The sequence below is a fragment of the Cyprinodon tularosa genome, unplaced genomic scaffold (genome assembly GCF_016077235.1).
Source record: "Cyprinodon tularosa strain WSP-4 unplaced genomic scaffold, ASM1607723v1 ctg188, whole genome shotgun sequence".
Classification (NCBI taxonomy): Eukaryota; Metazoa; Chordata; class Actinopteri; order Cyprinodontiformes; family Cyprinodontidae; genus Cyprinodon; species Cyprinodon tularosa.
In genome coordinates, this window is record NW_024038663.1 from 1,297,186 (window position 1) to 1,324,375 (window position 27,190).

Sequence of the window (27,190 nt, forward strand, 5' to 3'; positions counted from 1 at the left end):
AATGGCCTGGCTTTACCAGTAACTCTATGACTTCTTAATCCGCTGGTGGTCTGCTATCAGATTCTTAAACACAGAGGGAGTCTGTTTAATTTTGTGAATTTTCGATGCCAGTTACTTTGGTAAAACCTGGAAGTAACAGGTTTAGCACCCCTACTCGCTACAAGTTACATGATGTTGCTTTAAAACAAAGTATATTGACTTTTATTTAGAGGCATTATATCAAAAGGGGGCAGAGAGGAATAACAGACAGCTCAAAATAATAAAGTATTATGTATTGATCTATCATGAAATAAAGAAATTCACATCTTACAGTCGGAACTAGGGCTGCAACTAACGATTATTTTGCAAATCAATTTATTTGTCGATTATCTTTTAGATTAATTGATTAATTGGTTCCTTAAAGATTATATTTTACTAAATTAAACCAGGTGAAACTAAAACTTTTCCACTTGAGGAGTTCTGGATAGAGCATATTCATTTACGAATTTCTTTTTAACCTTAAATGCAAAATGTTAAATATCTTTTTTTACAATTTTGGTATAATAACTGCTCTAGGTGGGTTGCTCTCTCAGCTAAAGACATGTTTTAGAGTCTCTATACACTATTTAACAATTTATTGATTGCTGAATTAGTTGACAATTATTTCAATAATTGATTAATCAATTTTGTGTTTCAGTCCTAATCAGAGCATTACTGAAACTGTAAAAATCAAGATACTTCAATGTTTTGGATAGATGCTTTATTCTTAGGATAAACTTATTTTTGATCAATTGAAATATTAACTGGCTCCATCAGTGATGGATAGAAGCAGAGCGCTTAATGTGAGATTTCTGCTACGACTGCTGTTCTGCTTCACCAAATCATCATGAGCTGAGAGAAAAAAAAAAAAAAAAAGGAGGAAAAATTAACCTCAGGCTTTTCAAGAAGATGTACGCCAGGACTTCATTTCCTCTGCACATCTTGCTGCACTCATCAGTTTTATATAGAACACACTAGTCCCAAGTCAACATCAGTAAAAATGAAACGGTGCATGATAATGATGTTCCCTGACCTCTTTTAGACCGTCAGTATAATCCATGATGCTGCTGTCTTACCTCCCTTCATGTCTCACAGCTGTATTTAACTTAACAGCAAGTAAAATCGAACCATAAATGTAAGGTCCCGAGCCGATACGGTTTGATAAATGGGAGATGCCACCCCTTACTTTATTCCACAGATAAAAATACTGAAGAGAACTATATAAAGTGCCTTTATGGGTTTATGGAGAAAAAAAATATGTTTCATTGTTTGTTTTTCTCTCCAGCATCTCAAGAGCATTCGGAAAGAGAACATCTGCAAACTCTCACCCTTTTGACACTACATGGAAATGATGCTTGGGAAATATTTCATAGTCTCAATGGTGAACTCCCGAATGCCCAATGAAAGAAAACAAAGCAATAAAATACCATTTGGCTGACTGCTCCCTAGCTCTATGCAAAAAGGTTAGGCCAACCAACTCCTGAGAATATTTGCCCCACCTATTATATATTCTTGGGTTCTGCTGTCAGGAAAAAAATAAATGTATAATGAAGAAGACATAACTCAGGTAACGGGGCTGTTGGTTGTTTATTTGGAATATATATAACATCTGGTTTATTGATAAACATGTAAGAAAAAGGAAAACCAAACTTTCTTTACCAAATATTGAAAATCTATATTAAAGGTTTGTTCCAAAAAAGTTGAAAAACAACCAACTGGACTTTGTTTTCATGTTTGAAGACGTTTCGCGTCCCATCCAGGAAGCTTTTTTAATTCAAAATGTCTGAATTAGCGTTGAGTTCAAGGCTTTATAAAGTGGACCAACAGCATATATTAAAGGTTGTATATTAAGTAGGTTTGTTGCATGACACAAAATGCAGCTGCATCCTACAGTTTGGATCGACTGTGCGGTGAAGATGCTGACACCCTGCAGGAAACTCTAAACGTCTCCACGGCCCAGTGACCCCAAAACTGTTTCACACAATATAGGTTAGGCTGCAAAGCAGCTTTGAGATCCCACGTTGCTATCAGCTTCAAGTCTCCTTTAGGAACCTGCCTATAATAGTTCTGCTATGATAAGGTCTTATGATGGAAATTGGGCTAAAATTGCTACAACTAAGAACAGTTAAACATTTATATAAAAAATTGAACATTTCAATTCATTTCGTATGTTTGGTAGCTAATTTTGATTATCTAAACACACCTAGCCATCAAGTTAACTCAGATTAACATAAAGAGAAACACAGAGTTGTGAGATCTTTGTATGAGAAGCAAAACCTTCATGTGACCCTTGGTGTCTAATGGGGCCTTCCTTGATGGTAAGCTTGGAAGTGGCCTTTAATATGGGTGGCATCTCATTTACCTGGGAGATATGGGCTGGGTGTGCGCTAAGTAGGGGTGTGCATAATAATCGTCATGGCAATGCGTTACGATTCAAATTTTTGTGATCTGCTGCATTGATTCTTGATGCCAAGTATCTTTTCTTAATTAACAAAAAGGAATAAATAAAATACATGAATGGTTTACACACATCAGCCAGAAACAAGTGGAATACAACTTTCAGTCCAGTAGATGTCGCTGCGGATACTGCGACGAGTCATTCATAAACAAAACATGGAGGAGACTGAAAAATTTGTCCAGCTCCATCACATTCTAAGTCAGATGTTTGGATGCATTTTGGCTTTAAAAACAAAGAATGTAAAAACGAAATTGATATGATGCACGTAATTTGCAAAAGGGGAAATGTCAAACATTTGAATGTTTCCATTTCATTGGTTTAAAGGACCACTGAGGCCATGTTAACAGCACTGTTAATTTAGATTTTATAAATCCTAATCACTTTTTGTCAGTGTGTCCACTCCAGTAATAGTAAAATTTGTGTCCAGAATTTGTTTTCATGGCAATACCTTCAAAAGTTGTTTCAATAAATAAAGCTATGTATGAATTCAGTTGCGCTCAGTTATGTATCAATTAAAGTCACTATCCAGATCATGCACAGCCAGTCAGCCACTGGTAATAGCTGTATTTTTTTCTTACAGTGTTCAGCGAAAATATCTCAATGCATCGCGATGCATCGCAATATTTCACGTATCGTGATGCATCGTGATAGAATCGCATCGTGGCATGTGAATCATGATTGGAATCGAATCGTGACTTCTTTGGCAATGCCCACCCCTAGTGCTAAGCACTTTGGAAAACATTTTTATTCATTTTTTGTTAGGTTTTCATGTACAAATTGTAATTTTGCCCCAAGCAAAAGTTTACACTCTTGCATTTTCTTATTTCATAATTCACCCTAAAAGTGGATTAATCTGAATCACAGAAATGACTTTAAACACTCTTTTTTATAATAATTTTCTCTGCATAAATATACATTAAAAGCTGCTTTTCAGCCATGATTTATTTGTGATTTGCAGTCGTTTTTAAAGCTGATCTAAAAGCAGATTTATGCTGGGGGCCCAGAGGAGGGATCTGGCCCCTAGCCCACTCTGAGTAGACTAAGTTAATCAGAACTATTTAATTAGGATCCAAACCCACTGATGATGCCAACTTACCGCTATTCGGGTGGACATCTTCTGCTCGCCCTCTGCGCCCCTCTGCTCCCCATTGGCCCTGCTGTAGTCCGGAGGTTGCTGGTTCGATCCCCGGCTCCCTTTGGGTTTTCGGTTCCCTGGACCCTGTTGAACGATGTTGAGGAGGTGCAGGGTGTTTTCGTGCTCCCGGTCGGAGCTCTCAGCCTGGCCCCTCTGGTAGCGGTTCTCACAAGTGGAGTGATGCCTCCTGCACAGCTCTATGCGGGCGCGCAGACGCTCCACGATGGCGTTGTGCAGCGGAGGGACCGCGGAGCCTCCTCGGGAGGTGGCCAGCATCGGGCCGTTGCCCACCACCCCACCGGGCATGGCTCCTAACCCTACACCCAGTATGGGCACGAAGGTTCCTGCAGCAGCAGACTGAGCGGGAGTCGCCTCTCCCATGCCCGCTGCTCCTTCCCAAGTTTGGAAAAAGCTGAGATCCTCTCAGCAGGAACAAGAAAACAATATGCAAAGTCTTTATATATTCTATTTAACATTTATTTTATTTGAACTAATTAACACTTTCCTCCCCATGTGATGACAGCTTGTTAAATACCTAAATAAGGTGTTATCCAAATGTGCGTAAAGGAAAAAGTCTCCAAGTTGCGCGGTTCTATTATCTGTAAGGATAAAAATGATTTCCACACATGAAAGGAGTCGCGGGGCTCACAATTGGAATGAATGCTCTCTGCATTCACTATGAATCCCTCAGATGATTCAAACCCACGGCACGCACAACTTCACTTCAACCATCCCTGCTCCATTGTCGGCCCAAATGCGTGCGTTCCAGACGCTCAGCGGCCCAAGGAGTGCGACTATTGGAGCAGCCTGATGATATGGGATTGAGCAGTCGGTCCCCAGAGCGAGAGAATGAAGCATACAAAGACATTAAATCCAGCAAACTTCAAGACTCACGGCATTGTTTGGAAATGAGTCCTTTCTCTCTTTGTTTCTCCGACTCCATCCAGAGGAATAATCTGATCACAACACAACCAGGAGGATCAAACGCGTGGAGCAGCTATAGTAACCGTCTCAATAGTCCATTGACAATCATTTGTGTGGCAGAGCGAGGCAGCAGCACTGCTACTTTACACAGACCCTCATTGTATGAATATTCCTCTTCTTACATGATGCACTCCTATGGATGAAGCCAAATGCACACTCTAGTGGAGGAGAAGAGAACTATCCTTCAAGGAATGCACCATGTCAGAGAGAAATTAATCTCATTAATGTTCCTCAAACATAACTAATTCAGTAGCTGATGGAAAAAGTACAGCTTGGTGGGAAATCGTCTTGGGTTTCTAACTCTGCTTGATGGATCTGAACAAAGCAGCGAAAAAAAGATGCAGGGTTTTCAAAATTATTTAAAATAAATTCTGAAAAGTGTGTCGTGCTTCACTAAATAAAATCCACTGCTGACATCTATCCTTATAATAAATAGGTTCTACCCTAACTAATATCTTGTTATGCATTTTTAAGAACTGCTTCATATTTTTTAGATGATCAAAATCACAAATCTAAATTGAATACCTGGTAAAGAAAACCTAATACAAAAGGTATTTCCAGCTAATATGGTATTTTTCAGGAGAAAAAAGCAATCGGAATCTGTGTTATAGAGATCTGACAGTCATCAGGAGTGTTAGGTACTGCCAGAGCACAGAAATCAGGGAATTACTTTAACAAAGGATCAATATGGCAAAGCAAAGCATGGGTCTAAAGATCTCCAGACACAAAAGAGTGATTAGGACGTGGGCTTGGAATCCTGACGTTTTGAGTTTGAGCCCCACTCCCACAGACAGCCACTCTGGGTCTCTGAGCAAGACCCTTAACCCCTGATCAGGAGAATTAACTTTTTTATTTTTTGTGCATATTTTGTCACATGCCATTCGCTGGACATATTCTAAAGACTCATATATTTATTACATTTATCCATCAGCATAATGCATTTATTGCATATTTCTATTATTGATGTAGGACGTTAAGCAGCTGCAACTATTTCTAACATCTTTCATTATCAACTATAAACTGTCCTCAACTGGAATAGAAATCAGTTATTGTGGTCTCAATAGAAATGATTTTTTTTATGTGATCAAAGGTGTCTTAAATTATTTTAATTTCAAACTATTATCACTATTTTTGCAGTTGAAGAAAAATCTTGCAGGGGACAGGTAGTTATAAATGTGATCAACGCTTTAAACAGTGTATTTGCATCAATTGTTGCACCACAGATTTTGTCTCTATAACCAGAAATTTTGTTCATTTGTTTAAATGTGTTAAAGTGTAAAAAAGTAACAAACGCTTTTGTGTTACCTTGCAAGAAACAGACAATTTTATAATCACTCAATGTACCTGTCTACACAAGAAACATACAGCAGTATCTGTGCATTCAGAATCTGTAGGAAAATATGTGCAGCAACATAGCCAGAAAACAGAAACAAAATAAAGAATTATTTAACCGAAGAAGCTAATAAAAAGGAAGAAAAAACTAGTATAGCAATATGCAAAGAAAAACTTAACATTAGATTTGGATTGTGGAAAATAACTTTTGAAAAAGTCTGAATAGATTTCAGCTTTATGTCCCCTAAATTATGTCTTATGTCCACCCCATGCATGAAGCTGTTGCAGAACTGGAAACCTCCTTCAGTGACAGACTGCTGCACCCTAAATGCATCAGGGAGCGTTATCACAGATCCTTCCTCCCAGCATCTGTTATAACCATCACTGTTCCCAACAGCCTCAATAAGTTGTTACATTAATGCTGATTTTGCACAGTTTCTACCTCAGTCAGTGTCATTTTGCACATCTCTGGTGTTGCTGCTATTTTTCACATATCCATTATTGTAAAAATGTCCTCAGCCGTTATTGATTTTTATTCTCCAGATATAGAGTATTCATACTGTATAAACACCATACAGTTATTATTTTATCTGTTATTTTTATACACTTTTTTAAGGTCCACATTGTGTGACCACTTCTGCTATAACCTTTATTGTCCGACAATGGGGGAAACCATTGTGGGACAATAAAGGGCTTTTCTATTCTATTCTATTTTAATTCCATTCTACATATTATGTTATTTTTTTAAGTGAGCAACACCTAAAAAATTTAAATAAAACATAACTAGCTTTGTCATTATGAAACACTAGCCAACACTAACATTTTGCAGTTTCACTATGCCATAACAGAGGGGAAGCTGATTCAAATTTTGTTGTGCAGTTGGTTTAGATTTAGAAAGTTCCCCAATGAGAGTATGCTAGAAATCATATAACAGATAAATGGTGTTGTTTTTTAAAAATTCAAACCATGTAAAACTGATTCCTTCCCAGATACAAACACTTGATAGGAGTTTACAAAGTAAAAGCACCAGGGACAAAATGACACTGTTCTAACACCATTTTTACTTTAGCATGATTTTATTTCCTAAAAGTCGTTTAAGCACATAGTGGAGTTGATGCTTTTTTTTTTTTTTTTTTTGGAAAAACAAAAAAGTAAATTCAAATTAGTATTTTACTTATGTGGAAAAAAAACCCAGCAAATATGTTTCTTAAAATTACTGTCATTCTAAAGAGTCCACCTGAAACAGACAGGGATAAATCTGTAAAAATATTTATAATCCTTAAAAAAATTGGCCTCTTTTGCAGTAATAATATGATTCATACGATAATATCTGCACCCATTATACCTCCAATCCATGGAGGAAATCAATTGATATAGGAACGAAATGTTCTTTAATTTGATTAAGATTATATCACATTTTAATACATATGTCAAGATGATTCCTGGGTGTAAGAATATGACATGACATTTTGGCCAATAGGCTAGACCAATACAGCCTTTTTACAGAGAAAAAGAGAATCTCTAATGTTAAAAGGAAGCAATAGTGACATCTGGAGGTTAGAGCTTTAATAACATCAGTCAGACACAATCTGCATGTCAATTTGTTGTATAGAAATTACGCTGGATAGAAAAGAAATGCTTTTCTGTCCTTTCAATACAAATGTGAACAGGTAGGTAAGCAATACTGGTACTTTAAGGTAACAGATGAAACTAAGGTTGAATTTTCCTGCACAAATATCTCAGATTTTAAATGCCAGGAACCTGAATAAAGATCTAGTAAACAGAAAAAAATATGAAAGTGTGTATTTTTTGTTTTTTTATTGGAAAAATGATTGATGAGCCAAAATATTTGCGCTAGCTAAGGGAGAAATTGATAATCAGACATATAATTAACTTTTCTTCAGAGCCTTCTCAGCTTGCAGACCAAAGGAGTGAAGGTAATCATTGTGGCACTTATGGCTTAAAGGGGAAAAAAAAAAAAAAAAAAAATATATATATATATATATATATATATAAATATATATATATATAGATAGATAGATAGTTGCATATTCATGAATGAAATAACAAATAACAGAATGAAGCAGTGTGACACTATGGTTGAGCAACATTTTCTGAGGAGATTATGTGTGAGCAGATTCTGAATATCAAAAACTCAACGAAACGGTACAACTTTACCACCGGAGTTTAAATCTTTGATTTATTTTATTTCCACAGTTTAAGTCTACATAATATTGGAATGACAAAGTACAAGGTACTTGTGTATCCCAAAAAAAACTGTACCACATTACAATCACACTTGCATAACTTCTCAAACTCTGTAAAAAAAAAAAAAAAAAAAAAAAAAGGTGAAGATATTCATTAATGTTAGTAGAGGGCATTTTTTTCCCCACTTTTTTTTTTCTTTTTTTCCACAATTACCAACTGCAAAACACACAATAAATTAATAAGTTAACACACAAGCAGTCTCTGAATGCTTTACAGTAGTAGCAACGACAGTGGTTTTAAAGAAAAGATCTTTATCAGTACAGTACGTCATCAGTCTGACAGCAGATCAAAGCGTTTTCAGTCTCGAGCCTTCCAGGCTGTCACCGAATATAACCCAGCTCGCAATCCACCACAACACGTACACAGCTCTCCTGCTTGCAGCGAGCATCTCCAGATAATAAATTACATCTCCCCTTCACTTCAACAGACAGGTAGAAGAGGCTCCTCTTCTTCAATCTTTTCTCCCCTCTTTGTAAATCACAGTTCATCTGGTTTTGCAGCATGGCATACGTACAGCTAGCAAAAGCCGGTGTGGAAATTTAAAGCTGAATCAAATACATTTTTTTTGCTTAAATTAGCCGGATCTTCTCCAGCTGCACACAACACTAGGTTACATTGATCAATAATAATAATAAAAACGATTAAAAAGATTTTTGAAAAAAACATCAAGTGTAAAAAAACAGAAGTAATTGACAACACATCCCAGCACTGCATGGCTCTAATATTCCTATTAGGTGGTTCCAGCCCACAATGAAATACTGGACTTCACTTCAGTTAGAACCTGATCACTCAGTTGTTCTAAATACAATGTGGTCCTTGTTTGAGAATTAGGATTAATCTAAACTCCTGAATATTTCAGAATCTATATTATATAAAAAAAATAAAAATATAAGGCAAATTAGACAAAAAATGAAGCATTGAAATACACTTCTCCATTTTAAGCTTTTATCATTACTGATGAGTTTCCATGTTAATCAATGTAGCTTGTTTTAAACCACACGAGTGCAAAGGATTTCAAACCAAAGATGCACTTAATATGTCAATAATTTATACATAACTAATGCTAAGAGACGTAGTGTGGGAAGGTTAAACCTAACAATGCAGTACCTGCTTGACATATCTACAAGCCTTGTGAAATGGAGCACCTCCTGCTTTATTTTTACTCCTATCTGCTCAGGTAGATGGGAGTAAAGTGTATAGTTATACGGAGCTGTTTTTAAATATTCTTTAAAGGGCAAACTTACTCTAAAAGGGAAGAAGCAACACAAACCTTAGGAGAAATAAGACATCACATTTCGTGTCTGTGCCGTAACAGAGCTTCGGCAGAGAGTAAAGTTAAATAAAATAAATGTTTGCGAGGATGATTCTCTAGGTAATATAACGCTTTTTTATATTTTATTTGTTTTCTTTTTGTTTTATCAGTTTGTAAAAGCCCCCATCGCCCCAAAAACCATACTGTAAACAACAACCGTGTGTACTTGCAGTCAATATTTAGCCTCAGTTGTGGCTTATATGTCAGAGAATTTAATTAATTCGACATTTTTGATATATTACTGTGGTGGAGTTTAACCTTCAAAATGACTGATTATTAGGAGAAAAGTAAGACGGTTACAGACTCTGCATTAGCCTACTCTGAAAACAAAGCTTTTAGGAGGAATATAGCGAAGCATGCTCGTGCACATCAGAGTTACAGTTCTGGGAAGAGTTGGAGCAGAAATTGTAATATCTATCTAAATCCAGTGCCTTCGTTTTTGACATACAAATGCAAATTTGAAATACTGTCTTTTTAATCTCTCTCTGTAGGGTGCCGGTTCGTTAGCTCTTCAGTTTGCTGCTCTCATGCAGCATTTAGCCTTAGACGGAATCTTGCTGGAAAGGAAATCCTGTATAAATGTGTTTTATATCCCCTTTGAATTAAAGGAATATGTTAAAAAAACTATAATTCTTTTCACTCCGCCTACTTTTCATAATTCGTTTCATTTGAACATGAATAACTCTATAGAAATATAGGAATAATTGGACTGTCATCCAATTGTGAGTCTGACAGCTCCTTAATCTTGTCCTGTTTCCTACCTAATTGAAACTGAGGCAACAGTGCAGTTATCATTATAGGCAATCTTGACACGAGGCCTTTGCATATTTGAACGGCGGTATTTCCGTCTCCCCTTTCCTCCTGCCAGACATGCACTGCTAAGCTGAAATGATTGCCTGCAGTGAAAATGATCTTCCCCTTACTGCTACGGCAAAACTCAGCCCAAATGACAGCTTGAAGTTGAAAAAAAGAAGAGAAAGCGTGCCCAAATTGGAGAACATCTTGTCATTCCTGAGACCTGTGTGTCCTGTCACAGTATAGTTAACCACCAGTTAGCCAGTGCTGCCGCCCGGAGCAAACCACCATCTGGATGCGACTGAAAGGGAAATCTGCTAAGCCGTGGTGGGACATGTTTAATTATGGAATATATCTAAAAGGACTGAAGAGACAATGATATTTTTATACACTCCAAGATTCTGTTTTTGAAGCTTTGGCAGCTTGCTTTTACCTGTAGAGCCTGATATCCCATCCTGCATGCTAGCAGTGTACTTCAGCAGTAATCAACACAGAGACAACAGGCATTGAATATATATATGGCTTTTTTGCCCTCCAAAAAATAAGTCTTAAGTAAGTCCAAATGTTTTTCTTTGTTGAATCCAAGCATCCTCTTGAGCTCAGTTCTCGTTTGTTTCTTTTTAACAAGTCAGTGTCAGGATTTGACCCCCTTGACAGGTTCAGCTGACTGCCGCACGTCAGTCCACTCCTGCATCGTGTTTTGAAGTGCCTGGGTCTTTTCCTTGTCCACTTGCACGTAGTCCACCTTCTCATCAGATGTCACAGACGATGTGGAGGGCTGGGGAGGGATTCAAAACCTGTGATTAGGATTTCTATTTGCAGGGTTAATAGAAAATCTATTTACTCTTGTATTCATTTAGTCTACGAGTGCCTTTTAATGGTATTAATAGTGAGTTAAGACTTTTTTTTTGTTTAAAACCAAAAACTTTAATGTATTTTACTGAGATTTAAATGGAAAACCAACACAAAGTAACCCATGATTCTAAAGTGGAAAGAAATAAAAAATGTTTTGTATAATAATAATAATACTTATATTATTTTCTGCAACAGGCAGGTTGGAGATGAATCTATGGAAACGTTTAAAGCATTGCTAAGATATAAAAAAAAAACAGTATAAAAGTTTCACAGTGCTCTTTGCATTCTATCTGTAGCCAATCATCTACTTTTATTTTCAAGGTGGGCACAAGCAGCATTCACCAGAGAAACAGCCTGACGGATCTAGCCTGGCCAGTCTGACTGATACACCGTAAACATGGTGCATTTCTGGATGCAACCAAAACAGATATATTCTAACCTTTACTCTTATGGTTACTGAAAGCCTATCAGACAGGGTAGGACAGTCCTTTCTTCAAAATTCAGCTTTTGATTACTATGGGTTTGTTATGTGTATAAGATATTCTATAGGTTATAATTTATATTTATGGGTAAAAGCGAATGAGATTATATTTGTGTTAATGATGAAAAATATGTATTATTTAGGGCTGCTCAGTGGCAGACTGATAGTGCTACCTTGCAGCAATAAGGTTCTGGGTTCGATTCCCGGCCTGGGGTCTTTCTGCATGGAGTTTGTATGGTATCCCTGAGCATGCGTGGGTTCTCTCCGGGTACTCCGGCTTCCTTCCACAGTCTTAAAACATGACTGTTAGGTGAGTGTGTGCGTGAATGGTTGTTTGTCTCTGTGTTGCCCAGCGATGGACTGGCGACCTGTCGAGGGTGTACCCCGCCTCTTGCCCGTTGACAGCTGGAGATAGGAACCAGCACCCCTTGCGACTCCACTTGGGATAAGCATGTGTGAAAATGGATGGATGAATTGTTTTCATAATATTCCCTCCAAGTTTCTGAGCACCCACTTAGTGGCCCCTTTGAAAACCATTGGCCGAGCTGGGAACCTTCATGTTTAGCTGCTTTTAAAGCAGGGAACTGAGATTTGGTCACTTAGCACGGATTTCAATACCAGCTGTTTTGAACAGAGGCTTGCACTGGTCATCGCCAGAGAAACACGGTGGCGGCACCATGTGGAACCCAATAACAGTTCAGAACACAATCAAATAGAGAATCTGCAGCAGGAGCTGATGTTTATAGAAGTTTATCACCCATCTAATTATACTGAGCTTGAGATGTTTTGCAAAGGAGAATTGATAAAAATATTCAAAGCTTGTGGAAACAGAATCTTAATATATTAACTGCTGAAATTGCTCTAAAAGGTGGTGCTACATGGTGCAGAGCTAGACGGGCTGTATAGAGTAAAACACATTTTTCATTCTGGAAACCATAATCCTTTTCCTTCAAAATATTCAAATTCTTTAAATTGTTTTATCCCCTATAATTCTAACAGGATACATTTAAGTTTGTGGTCTTAACTTTAAAAAAATGTGGAAAAGTTCACTTTTCCAAAATGCTGAAGACCATGTGTTTACTTTTCTGTGTGGGCTGGGTGAGCCAGGCTGGAAATCCAGTGCCAGGTAGTCCACGTTCCCAGACTTCCGAGGAGCCGGGCTGCTGGTGCCGCTCACAGTTGGGGAGGTAGATGCTGGGTTCTGCTAACGGGACAAGAGGGAGGTTTCAGTCACACATGGTTTAGTGCGTCACTGAAGCACACAAACAATTCAATCAAACTGAACAGAGCGTACTCTGCTGATCTCTCTGCCCTCCAGCTAATGGAACTTACCATAGCCACATAATTCTCCTCGCTGTCTCCAGAGTCAGTGCTGGTGATGCTCTGCGTGGAAATGGGTCGACAGTGGTGGGAGGAGTTCATCTCCTGCCTGGAACAAAAACAGATACGGCTCTAAGTGACCTTAGCGAGAAAGAAAAGGCGTCATCAGTGAGTGTAAGACTCACATGGGCCGTGTCCATGACATGGTGACGGGGCTCTTATACGGCAGCTCATCTATGATCCCATTGTTCTTTAAATCAAGTGGTGTTGGCTTAGCTGAAGAAAACAAAAGCAGACGTCATCGAACCAGAAAACAGCTTTTATATCAATTTCATAAGTACGCAGATGTACAGACTGGGGGAAAAAAAACAACAGATTCTCACAAACTCACATTTTCTGTTAGGTTTAAGATTGCGGTTGATGGGAGGAGGTGTGACATCACTTAGACGACCAGGCCTGTGACACAAGGATGCACTGCTCCCCTTTCGGGCAGGTAATGTCGCAGAGAACCCTGGGAAATCAAAGTGATGCGGTCCAGGACTCATAGGAATGTAGACATTCTTCGGACTGTCAGCCTGGGCAGCGCTGAGCGGCGAGGAGCCAGGATTCATGGGGACATAGTTGTCATCCGAGTTACCGCTGTCCGAGCGAGTCAAAGGAGTCTGGCTTCTCTGGTGGAGGAAAGAAAACAGTAAAAGGTAAGGAACACTTCCTCCACAAAACTATCAATCCAGCTTCGTCATCATCAACAAACATTTCTAAGGACTTAATGAGACCACCCATTATTTTAGAAGGTCATGGAAAAAATACTATTTAATTTGTGTTTAAGAAACCCCACTTTGTCAATGCTTGTAAATCTAAAGACTGGAAGTTTTCCCGACTTTTATTACCCCCAATAACTCAAGGCCATTAAACACATGAACAAGCTCAGATCTAAGGCCTTCATTTGTAACCTTTGCTTCATGCTTATGGCAATTTTTCTGCTAAAACATGAACCCCCTTCCAAGGTTTTTTGATGTAATATTAACATCTGGGATCATCTCTACATTTCTATAGCAGATGTTGTGGTGAGGGTAATCGATTTCCAGCCCCACACCAGTATTTTGCATGACAGCCCTAAAGTTCAATTCTGGTTCCTTCTAACCAGAGAACCTACTATAAAATGTTTGCCATCCATAACAAAGCTTGAGACAAAATATAAACAGGAATATTTTTGCTTTCCTTTCAGGAGCCACTCTGTCTACAATTCGAAAAACAAACAAAAAAAACCCAAAACATCCCCACAGTAGTTGTTCCTGGTTGATGAACAGTGTCAATGTTGTACCAGTCAGCTCTTCTTATGCCTTTTTTATACTGATATTTACCTTTTGCAGTTTGTTTTGCAATACAAAACACTGATCGAACACTTTCGCACATGAGAATACAAGCAAACTTTGATAATCATCTGAATGCTCACCAGGTATGAGCTGAAGCCGTCGTTAACAGACTCGACAGACTGGCCCGAGTTGTTAAAGTGGAACAAACGATGGTGGTTGTTGATTTCAAAGGAGGAGCCTGTGGAGGAATAGGAAGGGAGGTTAATCATTCCTTAGTATGTCCGAAAATGATTCAAAGAAGAAAAGGAATGCTTACATTAAGCAACAAAATTGCAAATCCTAGCTTATACTGAAATAAAAGGTGTTTATTTCAAAAGTAACTGTACTTTTTGAGAAGGCAGGTTATAGATCTAAAATAAACAGACATGTGGTGTGATGCTTGGCCAGATTTAAATCTATTTTTGTCACATGGTGGTTGGATCTATTTGCGACCTTTTAAAACGTGCAGGGCCGCATACATGACAGGCTAAGAAGCCAAGCATTGTAGCTAAGAGTGTCTTTTTTTCCCTCTAATTGCTTATCAGTCTGGAACGAGACATTCTGGATCAGATGGTATGACTTGAATTTCATTAGTGTCTTAGCAGAGCATTGTCTGCTACACTGGGTCCTTTGTTTCTGCTCAGCAGTTTCACTTAAATCAGGAAAGTGAGAGAGGAAGGGAAGGGAGGAAGAGGAGGACGTCACCAAGTCACTGCGTTAAAGCTGATCAATTGAGACTTGGATTCGAAAACATGAAAGAGAAACTGAATGCTTGTAGATTTCTGTTGATTTGCCGACTTACCTCTGTGGAGCCTGATATTCTCAACAGCAGGGAGAGTGTTTCTGCGAGGGAGGGCTGACACAGCAGATGTCATATCCCCATTCTGACTCCCAGCTGAGTGGGGACTACCCCAGTTCCCCTCAGAGCCCTGGTTAGGTTTAGGGGGCCTCGGTGGAGGAGCGCAGGAAGATTCAGAGCTGGAAGGTGTCAGGGAGTTATGGTTCTTGTCAAATGTCCTTGGGATCTGATAGAAGGAGCCGGGCGTAGTGGGGAAGTCGTAGTTGTCTGGTGACCGCTCATTGTTGTGCAACGTGGCGAGGGTGTTGCAGGGGGTTTTGAAGGTATACACCTCCTCGTTCTCAAAGTCAGTATCTCCCAGACTGCTGTGAGGCGGGGCCTCCGAGCTGTAACCCCGTGGAAGGACATAACAGGCCTCCTGTGAATCATCGTGCACGGACAGTTGATGCTTCCCAGGTTTGGGCAGGCTGTAAAAACCATGCAGCTGAGCCCCCGTGCCATTTAAACAGTTCGAAAAGCCGTAGGAGAATTTCTGCACCGGAGAGTTACTCCCCAGTAACACATTGCTTCGCGTAGATTGGGAGAAACTGGCACTCCTGCAACAAAACAAACACACATAGCTCAGGCTTTTTTTAAAATCCTAGTTGATTTTCTGTGCCCAAACATATCCTCATATACATAACATTATATGCCAATAACAATTAAAATACAAACTACCAGATAAAGCTACACAATATTATTATTAAATGTTGCTATGGCAAGAATGACTGCATGATCCCCCGTTTATCCACACATCTCTCCCCTTTCCATCATCAGTTTTTCATGAGCTTCAGCCTCTGAGTCATAGAATAGGTTTTAGGCTTCATCTGTCCATCTGATAGCCAAATACATAACTGACACCCAGTAAATGAAAACATGGAGGAAAAAAAATATCTCAAGCAAGTTTTCATCCATAACTGAGATATTGATTCATATTTGGTGTTTTATACTTTTCTCTTTTGGGAATCTGCATCCTTCCCTTTGTTACTTACTTAGCTGATGATACATCTAATTCACCCACTAAGAGACAATAATAGATATTTCTATTTTATTCCATTCTGTTCTGTTCTATTCGGATCTAAGTGTAATAACACAGAAAGCCAACAGATGGCAGCCAAGATCTTCTAAGCAAACAAGCACTATAATGTTTAGCAATAATGCTCTGCTGACTAATATTATCTCTTACCCCTGCCAAATGTAGGTAGGTTTAAGACTTAGAGCTAATAAGAAAAAAAGGGGTTTATTTGCTGCAATACAATAAAGATACTTTCTATAATAACCAAGAAGGGTGAAAATAATTTCAAAGGTGACATTTTTTATAGGAAATAAGTAAAAACATACCTTTAGAACAAGGAAATCTATAGTCCTGTTGAATTATATATGAATTATATCCTTTGGGAGTTAGGTCTCAAAAAGAACTAAAACAAAATGTGTTTTAAATCTAAATTAACAGATGTAGGAATAATTTGGGACTCGGCTGCATTAAGATCAACTATATTTGATGCCTAGAATTGATTGATTTATACTTTTTGTCTGTCTTTTGCATTTCCTGAAAAGCTATTTGTATTTTCACACATTTCCAACATGCTATGAAGAGGAGAGAGTTTGCAGATAGAAAAACAAATGCAAATTCTACAAGTTTCCCAGAGTTCACTAATAGGACACCCTGAGGACATGCCTTATGTACAGTTCCTCGACTGCATGCTTACCTTGAGCGTTGGAAAGAACATGACATTTCTGAACATTCAGTTCTGCAGCGCTCTAATGTAGCTGGTCTTTGCATTTATAGTTCTTTTTCATGTTAATATCAAACTAAAGGATTCATGTTGACCCAAATTGAACTGGCAGCCCCTCTGAAATCTGTTGACTGTGGTGTATATGAATGTCACTCCCCAGGTAACTCTGCTTAAGCAGGTATAGAGAACGGTTGGATGGCCAGGAGACCCTGGGACTTCCATTCTTGCTGTGTATCACACCCTTCCACCAGATGCTTCTCTTAATCAGCAGCCTCTTGATGCAGAACCGGATGACAGAAATATGTTCATCCAGCTAATTAGATGGATGATGGGATGGGATTTTCGGGGTTTCGCCAAATCCCAGTGCAGCGGATTTGCGTGTAAATTTTGCAGCTGAGTGTTGCTCTACCCTGTGTGATTGTAAAACGTACAGAAGAGATGAATTGCCACCTCAGACTCATTGATCATGCAGCGTACCGCCTTTCTGCTGAGTGGCGCTGTGATTAAAGCTGCCTCAGAAGCATGAAGGATGGGGGGAGGTGAGGTGGCCCTAAATGGAAAACGCAGAACCAACTTCCTTTAAACAGTTGTTTCCTTTGCTATCAGACTCAGAACATACAGATTTAACTCTTGAAGATATATTAACACTATTTGAGTCTGTTTTTTTTTTAAATTATTACTATTATTATGTTACAACCAAGGTATGTGATAGGGCAGGGCTCTACAACCTTGTCTCTTTTGCCTCTTCATAACTTTTAGCTTTTGTGATGTGGAAAAGAGCAACGTGATTAATAAATAAAATAGGAAAGTTTAGTTGTAGTAGTTATTCAATCTGTATAGTAGGAAAAAAATCTACTAAAAATGTTTTTTAAGGATTTTTTTTATTAATTTAGAATAATAAATATAATAATAAATAAATATAAGTAAAATAATGTGTAGCTCATGAACTGAATACTATTAAAAAAAACATTAAATTGTCTTTTTTTAAGGCTCAGGTTGGTTTTGTGCCTTTTAACAAACTTAATGATGTTACATAGAGGGAAAAATGTCTTTTTAGATTTTAAACGTGGCTGATCTCTGTGACATTACTACTCCTTAGTGAAGTGAGGGGAAAATCATATGTTTTCTAACTTTTTTAACAGTTACTGCTCTGAAAAGTGAAGCATTTCTTTGCATTTAGCATGCAGTCCAATTATGGCTGCTAGTATTTCGAGGAATCTCAGCATCAGCTTTGCACATGTACAAACTGTCTATTGTTACCCAAACTCCTGCAAACATTACAATGTAGCCCTTCTTATCTGTTCTCCCAGCATAACAGCGCCACCACCATGCTTTACTGTGCATTTATCAATGTAGCTCTCATAGTTTTCTATAATGTTTTCCTGTTAACACATTCTCCTACCTGAGCTGTAGATCTTTAAAGCTTAAGATAACTGCATGTATCAGCATTATTGGAGGTTAACAAAGCTAAGAGGGTTGAATAAAAATGCACAGCAAACTGGAGATTTTGTATTTCTTAAGCCACTTAACTTTGAACATTTTAATACCATTCTTACAAATGAAGTACAACTTAAATTCAACCAACTAAATAATCTGTACATAGGAGATTCCCCTCAAAATATAAATATCTGATTAATGAATACTTTGAAGAACAAACAATAGAGATCATACAATAAACCACAACATCCTCCCTTTCTATTTTTAGCATTAAGATTCAGTGTTGAATGATCTCTCATAGTTTCATCCTGCTATCTCACATGCACACACGCAAACACACACACACACACACACACACACACACACACACACACACACACACACACACACACACACACATACAGCTGGATAACTCTTCCCCTGCAGCGGTAGGTAGAAACCCTTAGAGGGCTCTGAGCAAAGGAAGAGCTGCAAACCTGCATGTTGACCTGCATCAATGGAAAACAGGAAACCGACACAGGACGTCTGAGCATCAGGACATTTACCGTGCACTCTCAGTCTTCCTGCTCATGCACTGGTGGAGGAGGAGGTAGTCCTGAGGAGCACTGTTGGACAGTGAGCCATGGTGCGAGTGGCGCACAGGCACATCGAAGGTGAAGAGCACTGGCTGGCTGGAGTGGACAGGCGCCGACGACTTCCGTTCTCCGCTTATAGGAGCCATCGAGCTGGTGACATCTGCTCCAACAGATCGAGGCATATGGTGTAATCTACTCTCTGCAGGCAGACAGAAATTGGAATCATTGATTTTTTTTTTTTTTTTTACTGAAACATGCTATAAACCAAACAGCCAAGTTATGGCTCCTCATTTTGCTTGTAAAATGTATCAATCTTTTAATTAAAAGGAGTATTTTTTTAATCTACCAAAGAGTTTGGGGTCTGGTGTTTTCTTGTACTCATTACCCTTTAGTCTGCACTCTAATCGATAAAGGAGAGAGAGATCTGTCTCAGGGGAGAACAGAAAACAGCAGCCCTCTGCTTTTAGAGCTGCACAGAGCCATCGACTGAGCAGCACATGATCCAAGTTACACTTTTAAAATCAGGGTCAATGTGCTTTGTTTGATTTTATTGAGCCAACCCTTGTTTTGTGAAGGGGGGGGGGGGGGGGGGGGGGGGGGGGGGAATCTTGAAGGGGGGCAGTGTCCTGCAGTCTCATTGTTTCGGCTTGGTGTACCAGATTTTTTCTTTTTTTTTTCCACCGACTACAAAGAAAAGACAAATCCGAGATAGGGATGTTGGAAACGAACTGGGCGGGAGGCCAGAATGAGGGGATGCTCAGTATGTAGAGTGGGTGGTCTACTGATCCATCGACCGATGGTGCTGTGCGCAACAAGAGCTGAGGGACACATGGAAAAAAAAAACTCAGCTGCTGCTGCTGAAGATAATTTTTCTCCTTCACTCTCCAGTAAATGTACAAACTGCACAAGAATATTAATGCAATGCCACTGAATTGCTGCAGCCTAAATATGTTGGGATTAAAACTGATCGCAGCATTATTCTATCACTTTAACCATGCAATATATGAAAAATAAAAATAAAGAAGAAAAATATCTGCTATTATTTTAAGAACCTATTGGTTAACTGGTTACATTTAATTACAATGTCTAATAGAACACCTTTTTCTCTTTTGAGAGGTTAAAATAAGTTTCAGAAACACGGATGTGATGCATTTAATATATGAGTCATAAATATATCTGAATCTGCTTTTTTATCATTTTCAAAGGTCATTTTAAAAGCAGTTTCTGACAAAAAAAAAAGCCTCCAAGCAACAGGTCTGCCTAAAAATAAACACAAGAGAAGAGAAACATGTGTGGGTGATCACACTAAAGAGTTTTTGTTATGGGAATATGTTAAATTAATGTTATTGGTTATTTGGTACAAAGATCATCCAAGCACAAAACAGATGTGTAACAAATAAGTGAAGAGGATGTATTTCTCTCAAATCTACCAACAAAAGCATTCCTGAAACATCTGACCCAGAAACGTGAAATAACAGATTTTTCAGATCTAAAAAGGTCAAAGCCACAATCCAGGGCATTAAATATACTAGCCTGCCAACCATTGTGGCAGGTGAATTGTGACATCCACCTGCCACAGTGTACAGAACAAACATTAAAGTGCTGTCTAATTATTATTATTTAACTTACCGTAAATCTCATTTATGACTAGTGCTAAATAACGAGCACTGTGACGTAACTGATTTGACTAGCATCTAGAATAATAAATGACAGAAATACAAACAACCAATCATCTCACTGATGGTCTTATTTATTTAGTTTACACCCAGCTACAGATCTAATTAAAGGTATTGTGGAGGATTTTTTTAAAAGACCCGTCCTCTCCACATGCAAAAAATGTGTGTGCAAGAGCATGTACGAGCTCATTTCTTCTCGTGCACGCCTTTTTTAAAATGTGCTGTTCTCATAGTTCATACAAGCTTACTGTGTCCACATACAGTGGGGACTATATAGTGGACTTTATAGCAAACTCAGTTAACTGACCGTTTGGTCAAATGATCATAGCTTTTTTCGATTGGTCACGTAACTCCTCCTCCTTCCTGTGGTGCATTCGCTATCTTCGTTATTATTCGGCGCCATTGGGCAGTGTCAGCCTATGGCAACAGCGGGTCCCTGTGACAGGAAATTCGATAATGATTTGCGAGGAGAGCTCTTCATTCTTTTCTTCTCATAGACTTCGTAAATACTTTTTCTCTTACGACCCTCGGCCATTTTCAAAGAACAGCTGTGAGAAAGGTGAGCTTCAATGACTGTAAAATCGTAGCTCACAACAAATATGTGGCTGAAAGTGCGCATGCGCAGAAAAACTGACTTACGTAAACATATCACCAGAATGATTGACAATTATAAGAACCACTTATTTAGATGATCCACTCAGAAATGAAAGACCGTCCTCTATACCTTTAACTGAATAACTGATTCGTTCTCACTGTTTGCATCCAGGTCAACTCTATTTTTTGTGTTATTTTTACATTAAATTAATATAAAAATAGGATTTCTAACTTTGTACATGTTATAAGTGTATTGTCATTTTCAAGACAAGACAAATATTTTGATTGAACAACATTTAGATAAATACCAACAATAAGTGAATTGACAGAATCCAAACCATAATTCCAGGGTCATAACCATCATTTCTGGGTATACCCCAGTGATTTACTGTATCAGTCTCTCTCGCATTCAGTTTCAACTTTCCTGTGAAATATCCGTGAAAACATTTTCCTCATACCTGCATGGTTTCTCCCTGCGATAGATATTCTAAGGAAGTTATAATCCCTCTTTACCTGTAAAGAAACTACATCATTCTCCCTGCTGCTGGCCTCTGGTCCCATTTTCTTTCTGTTATGACAATACACTTAAAAAAAACATTTGGAAAGAAATTTTTTTTGAGAATTGGAAAGAGAAGCAGTAAAAAGTTCTGAGGCATTTAAGTCACTTTTATGCCAAAGATTTTTTTTTTATCTCTTCCCTGCTCTCTACCCTATATTGTGACCAAAATACTTTAAATATGTGAAGATAAATTGTGAGCACAAACTCACAACTCATAAAGAGGATTGGGTTTATTCCAGGATAAACTAACTAGCTAATGTCACAGAGGTAGTAACCTGTTAAATGATTGACAAGCTTTCAAAAAGAACACAAACACATCAAAGATGCTCTTCAAACTTGTGGATACCCAAATTGGGCATTTGTCAAATCACCAAGGAAATCCAAAAGAAACGCAGCAGAAAATAATGGTGAGAAGATTAAACACAAAAAAAACATTGCCATCCCATATGTTGTTGGAGTCTCTGAAAAACTTAAGAGGCTTTTCTCCAAACACAAAATACCAGTACATTTCAAACCTAACAAGACCCTTAGACAGAGGCTAGTGCATCCTAATGACAAAACACCCAAAGTGCAGTGAGGAATGCTCTGATATTGGAGAATCCAAACAACCTCTCCACAAACGCATGGTCCAACACCTCCTCTGAGTCAAGACTGCGGTAAATCTACACCTTATGGACAAAGGACATTCTTTGGAGGACCAGAATGTTCACATTATGGATTAAGAAAATAGGTGGTTTGAGAGGGGGGTGAAGGAAGCCATCTATGTTAAGAAAGAAAAAACAACTTTAAACAGAGGGGATGGATTCAGGTTCCAGCTTTCAAAAACTTACAATGCAGCTATTGAGTTAATCCCTTCCCGTTATCATTGCAGTCCCACCCCCTTTACAGGAGAGTGGAGGACCTCGTCTGCTCAGAGAGTCCAACAATCCCCTTTAACAAGCCCCCTTTCAGACACTTAGATGGGTATGGGGTATTGCAGTCTAACAAAAGCCAAACAACCACCTTTCCAAATGGGTGGACCCCTTCGTTTGTTCCAATTTGTACGTTTTCAAAACAAAAACAAGGCTTTGTTGGGCGACTGTATAAAACCTCAAACTCAACGCTATTCCTGGATGTTTGCTAAAAACCCTTATGCTCATTTTCAGCTCTGCTCTGCATCATCTTTGTGTCAAATTTCTGCCTAAGCATGAGTATGCTGGTGGTGTGTTAAAAGATAGCTAGAATAGGAAGTTACTGCACATTAATAACAGGTTTAACTGTTACAATGGTTAAACAAAAGCCATATTTTACTACATTTTGTTTAGAAATTTCAAGAAAAAGCGTGATTTGCTTAAAAACAATAGGCTACGTGGTCAAGTGTTGTGTTGTTGACACAGGAATCAAGCCAATAAAAACATACGAAAAAGAAGCAAAATGAGGGCAAACATTGGTCATGGTTCTGATTCTGACTAAATGAATCAAAGGGACTCAGAAGCCATACAGAGGTTAACACTTTACTTCTGGACAGGATAGTAAAAATATTTGTCAATACTAACAATTAGCATTAGCAAACATTGCAAATAAAAGCAGCCAAGTACAGGTTTGTTACTTAATGGGGGGTAGGATAAAAATTACTCAAACCCAAGGAGAAAGCACACAACATTGTTCGGACAAAAACAAATAAGAAAAAAAAAGAGGAATCCCAGCCTCTTCTAAAAAAAAGAAAGTCATTTAAATCATATTCTACAATCTAGACCAACTTTAAATTATATATGCCCTGATAGAAAAAAGTCAACACACTAAGACGAACCAGCGGGTTGTGATTTCAGGTGCAGAACATGAACATGTTGCATTGATATCTACATTTTCTGTGAGGCTGTGGCGGTGTTCTGGAGTCCAGTTGCTAAATGAGGCCACATTCAGGGCTGGAGAGGGGGGGAAAAAAAGCCTCTGTTATGAGGTCTCCAGGCCAGTGGACACCCGCGAGATGCCCCGGCCCATAGCCACACAGGCAGGGACTCCCCCACTCATAATGGTCCTCAATTGAACCATTGTCCTGAGTGATTCCATTCTCCCTGGGCTGGTTAGGCATCATCTCCTTTCTCCACAAAAAGCTTTGCAAAAGCTTTCATCCAGCGTGGTGAGCGTTGGCCCCTCTAACATGGGTAGATATATTGATTTGTTGTCAAAAGACAGACTCCCCCGCCCCTGCTGATATGGAGAGCCGCTTTGCAAAACAAAAGCTGTTTGTATTACTGAGCAGAATAAAATTGACCTAGAAAACTCCTTGCATGTAATCTTTTAGTTTTACATGTTGATTGTGTGCAAAAGATAATATTTTTTCTGGGCCTGATTAGCTACAGAATGGCTGTCAGAAATAGAGCAAGATGAAAGATTACTGGTCCTGTTTGCTGATGGAATAGGCAACGTCCTGGGCCCATTACTGAGACTAATGGGCCTGATGATTTATGTCACCTCTGGGAGGCATTCAATGAACTCTTTATAAATAAAACACTGGAACTCAAAAGGATAAAAAGAAAGAAAAAAAACAAACACTAAAGATATTTACTCTATTTTTTGTATTCCTACTAGTTTTACTTCTGAAAGTAATCCCATTAAAACCACCAACTTGGCTTTATTTTGTTGGGATTCTCTGTGATAGACCAATGGTTATGTAATCGGGAACTAGAAGGAAGCAAATAAGTATTCACATTTTCTATTAAAATCCATTTTCTGTGCCACCCATTTAAAACATCCAGTACAAATTATTAGCTTTCAAAAGTCCCTTAATGGGTAAATACAATTAATCTGGTCGTAATTTAATCAAATAAAGACATTCTATTGAGGCTGAGAAACTCCAGTTCGTGAGAACATCAGTTTGCAGGAAGCATCCAGAAAAAACGAGGAACACGTCAGACAGGTTAAGGGGAAATTGGGTGTGGTGTAAAGCAGGTTTATAAAAAATAAAACATTTACAGAGCAAGTTCAGTTCATCGTATAGAAACAGAATGGAAACTGGCTGTCCAGATAAACTGAAAAAAAAAGGCAAAAAAAAAAAGAGAAAATGAATCTGAGAATCAAGCGAGGGAACCATTGGTGACTCTGGGGGAGCACATTTGGGAGAATCTGTTGACAGGATAACCACTCATACAGCCAAGAAATTGGGCTTTTATTTGTGGGGGACAGAAACAAAGTCCTCATTTAAAGAACAACCCTGATATTCCTGTTCATTGTTCGCTACAGACTGAAAGAAAATGTCTGGTCTAAGAGAAAAGTGCATTTTATGGTGGAAAACCAATATTGCACATCTACCTGAGCATACCATCCATGTCATAAAACATGGTTATGGCAGCTTCATGCTTAGGATTTTTCTATTTTTTTGTCAGAGAGAGAAGCTGGTGAGAGCTTAATGAAACGAACAGTGTAAGAAACCTTACTGAGACCAATACATTTATTTTAGTTGCAGAGGTAGTGAAAAGACTTCTAGCAGGACAACAAACCTAAAGGTGTAGTGGAGCATGATCTTTTTCCAGGTGGATCATCTAAATACGTGGTTCTCCTAATTTTCAATCATTCTGGTGATATTTTTATGGAAAGCCGTCCCATTTTAACTTAACCGGTTGTGAGTCTGACATAGCGGAGAAATTGCAAATCTTCTTTAGGAAAGTAAGCTTGTATGAACATGCAAACAGCAAGTTTTAAACAGAACATGCACAAGGAGAAATGGGCTCATGCATGCTCTCATACAGGTTTAATAGGCTAATAGGCGTTCCCTCTCAGGAGCGGGTACAGGGTTATGCATGTGCATTTTTTTTTTTTCTTTTCAAAAATTTGCGAAAATCCTACACTATACCTTTAAACAATAACTCACTTATATACCATAATAGTTTGGTCAAAAAATATTAAATTGTTAGACTGACCCAGTTAAAGCCCAGTTCTAAAGGCAATTGAGAATCGAATTGGCAGCTAAAATTATAACTAAAAAAGGTAAAAAAATAAAATAAAAAAAAGTATTGATTCAGGACGCTTAAGCAAAAAAAAAAAAAAAACACTAAATTTTATGTTTCTTTTTAATCCTCCACCTCAAAATAACACACAACCTTGTGTTGATCTTTTAGTTAAAACCGAACTGAAATCCTGTGGGGATGTAACATGACACAACCGTGTTGAGTGTTCAAGTGGCATCCATATTTTTTTTATAAGGAACTGTTTTCACACTGAAGTAGCCCGACAGTTTGAAGGAAAGGTTTTTTTCAACTCATAGCTGAGATTTAAGGCGACATCGGGCATTAGTGGCAGCACCCTAACAGACCCTGGTTGGCAAAAAAGACACAGCTATTCTAGGTCAAAGAGCTCCAAAGTTCATGAGCAATTTTACAATCATGCTCCATAATACATCACCTTCTGTCTCATTGGATCTGCGGCTTTAATCTAATAAAAGCAAGCTGCTGGTCTCAAGGGCCAAAATTAGAAGTATGCTGCATCACTCATGACAAGAACATCTTTGTAGGGGGCTCATTTCCTCCCGGTCTGAATTGGATGAGAACATGTCCTAATTTGATCTCAAAGTGTATGTAAAAATAGAAAAATTCCACGGACCTGTTGAAAAGAAGCTTTAAAATTTCCTCAAATCGCCATTCCTTAAATATTCCATTAAAACTTAAATCAAGAAGATACATTCAGTCAGTCGGCTGTCAGAAGAAATTCTACTAAAGTTTAATCGTCTTAATGCTCCCTTAACGATAAAGACTCAGAGTTCAAACAGCTACAGTGAATCCTGCAAATAAGCATCAGTCCTTTCATGTCTCTATTGTGTGACCTTAGGTTGGGGGAGGCCAGGATAAGGGTCATGCAATTTACATTAAAGTATCCTTAGAAGAAAAACATAGGATTCTCGAACTGTGTGCTACCCTAATGAGTAGAGCACGAAACTGTTTTCACTGGTGATCCCAAGTGTATACATACATTATTAGTATTCCTAAATGGACCTGCCAGGCCTATTTCCCTATATATCAGCGTCCCAAAAGAGCAACTCCATTTGCAGGGGTTTTAGGTTCACATAAAAAGACTTCTGCTAAGATGGTTCAGACCAACACTGGGATATAAGAAGCCAAGAAAGCTTCACCATACGCTGTGAAAACAGCATGATTTACAGGGGAATTGCCTGATAGCATTGCTCTCCATGTGCCCGCCTCACAGCATCATATGAGCTCCGACGCTCGACCACACCACGACATCCGTTTACCTCGATACGCCAAATTAATCCATCACCCGAAAACAGGCTTGTCTCTGGGACGATGAATTACAGACTCAGGGGCAAAATGTACAGCAGCTCATTTATATTGGCCTGACCTCATTACTGTAATGTACAAACAAGGAGATAAAAGAAACAAACAAAAAAAAAATCTAATCAAATAAAGCTGTGGGGTTCAAATACATGAAAAGTTACACCGTAAAAACAATTATTTGGGTTTAAAACAAAA

The 27,190-nt window shown here is 38.5% G+C and overlaps 2 protein-coding genes across 4 annotated transcripts in view; both read right to left on the reverse strand.

Moving 5' to 3' along the window:
* zmp:0000001236 (mastermind-like protein 2) overlaps positions 1 to 4,703 on the reverse strand; it is a 67,259-nt gene extending 62,556 nt beyond the window's left edge. The window contains exon 1 of the mRNA XM_038282847.1: positions 3,573 to 4,703. Within this exon, the coding sequence (XP_038138775.1) occupies positions 3,573 to 3,992 (420 nt within the window). The 5' untranslated portion in view covers positions 3,993 to 4,703. The remainder of the gene's footprint in view (positions 1 to 3,572) is intronic.
* A 3,601-nt stretch (positions 4,704 to 8,304) lies between these two features.
* Positions 8,305 to 27,190, reverse strand: part of gab2 (GRB2-associated binding protein 2) — a 64,707-nt gene continuing 45,821 nt past the window's right edge. For 2 of the 3 annotated variants that reach the window (XM_038282844.1, XM_038282846.1), the window contains 8 exons: positions 18,870 to 19,098; positions 15,116 to 15,708; positions 14,415 to 14,512; positions 13,350 to 13,629; positions 13,144 to 13,234; positions 12,971 to 13,067; positions 12,720 to 12,842; positions 8,305 to 11,080 (listed from right to left, as the gene is read on the reverse strand). In XM_038282844.1, coding sequence (XP_038138772.1) covers positions 10,937 to 11,080; positions 12,720 to 12,842; positions 12,971 to 13,067; positions 13,144 to 13,234; positions 13,350 to 13,629; positions 14,415 to 14,512; positions 15,116 to 15,708; positions 18,870 to 19,098 — 1,655 coding nt within the window. In that variant the 3' untranslated portion in view covers positions 8,305 to 10,936. The remainder of the gene's footprint in view (positions 11,081 to 12,719; positions 12,843 to 12,970; positions 13,068 to 13,143; positions 13,235 to 13,349; positions 13,630 to 14,414; positions 14,513 to 15,115; positions 15,709 to 18,869; positions 19,099 to 27,190) is intronic. The other variant, XM_038282845.1, reaches the window with a different exon arrangement.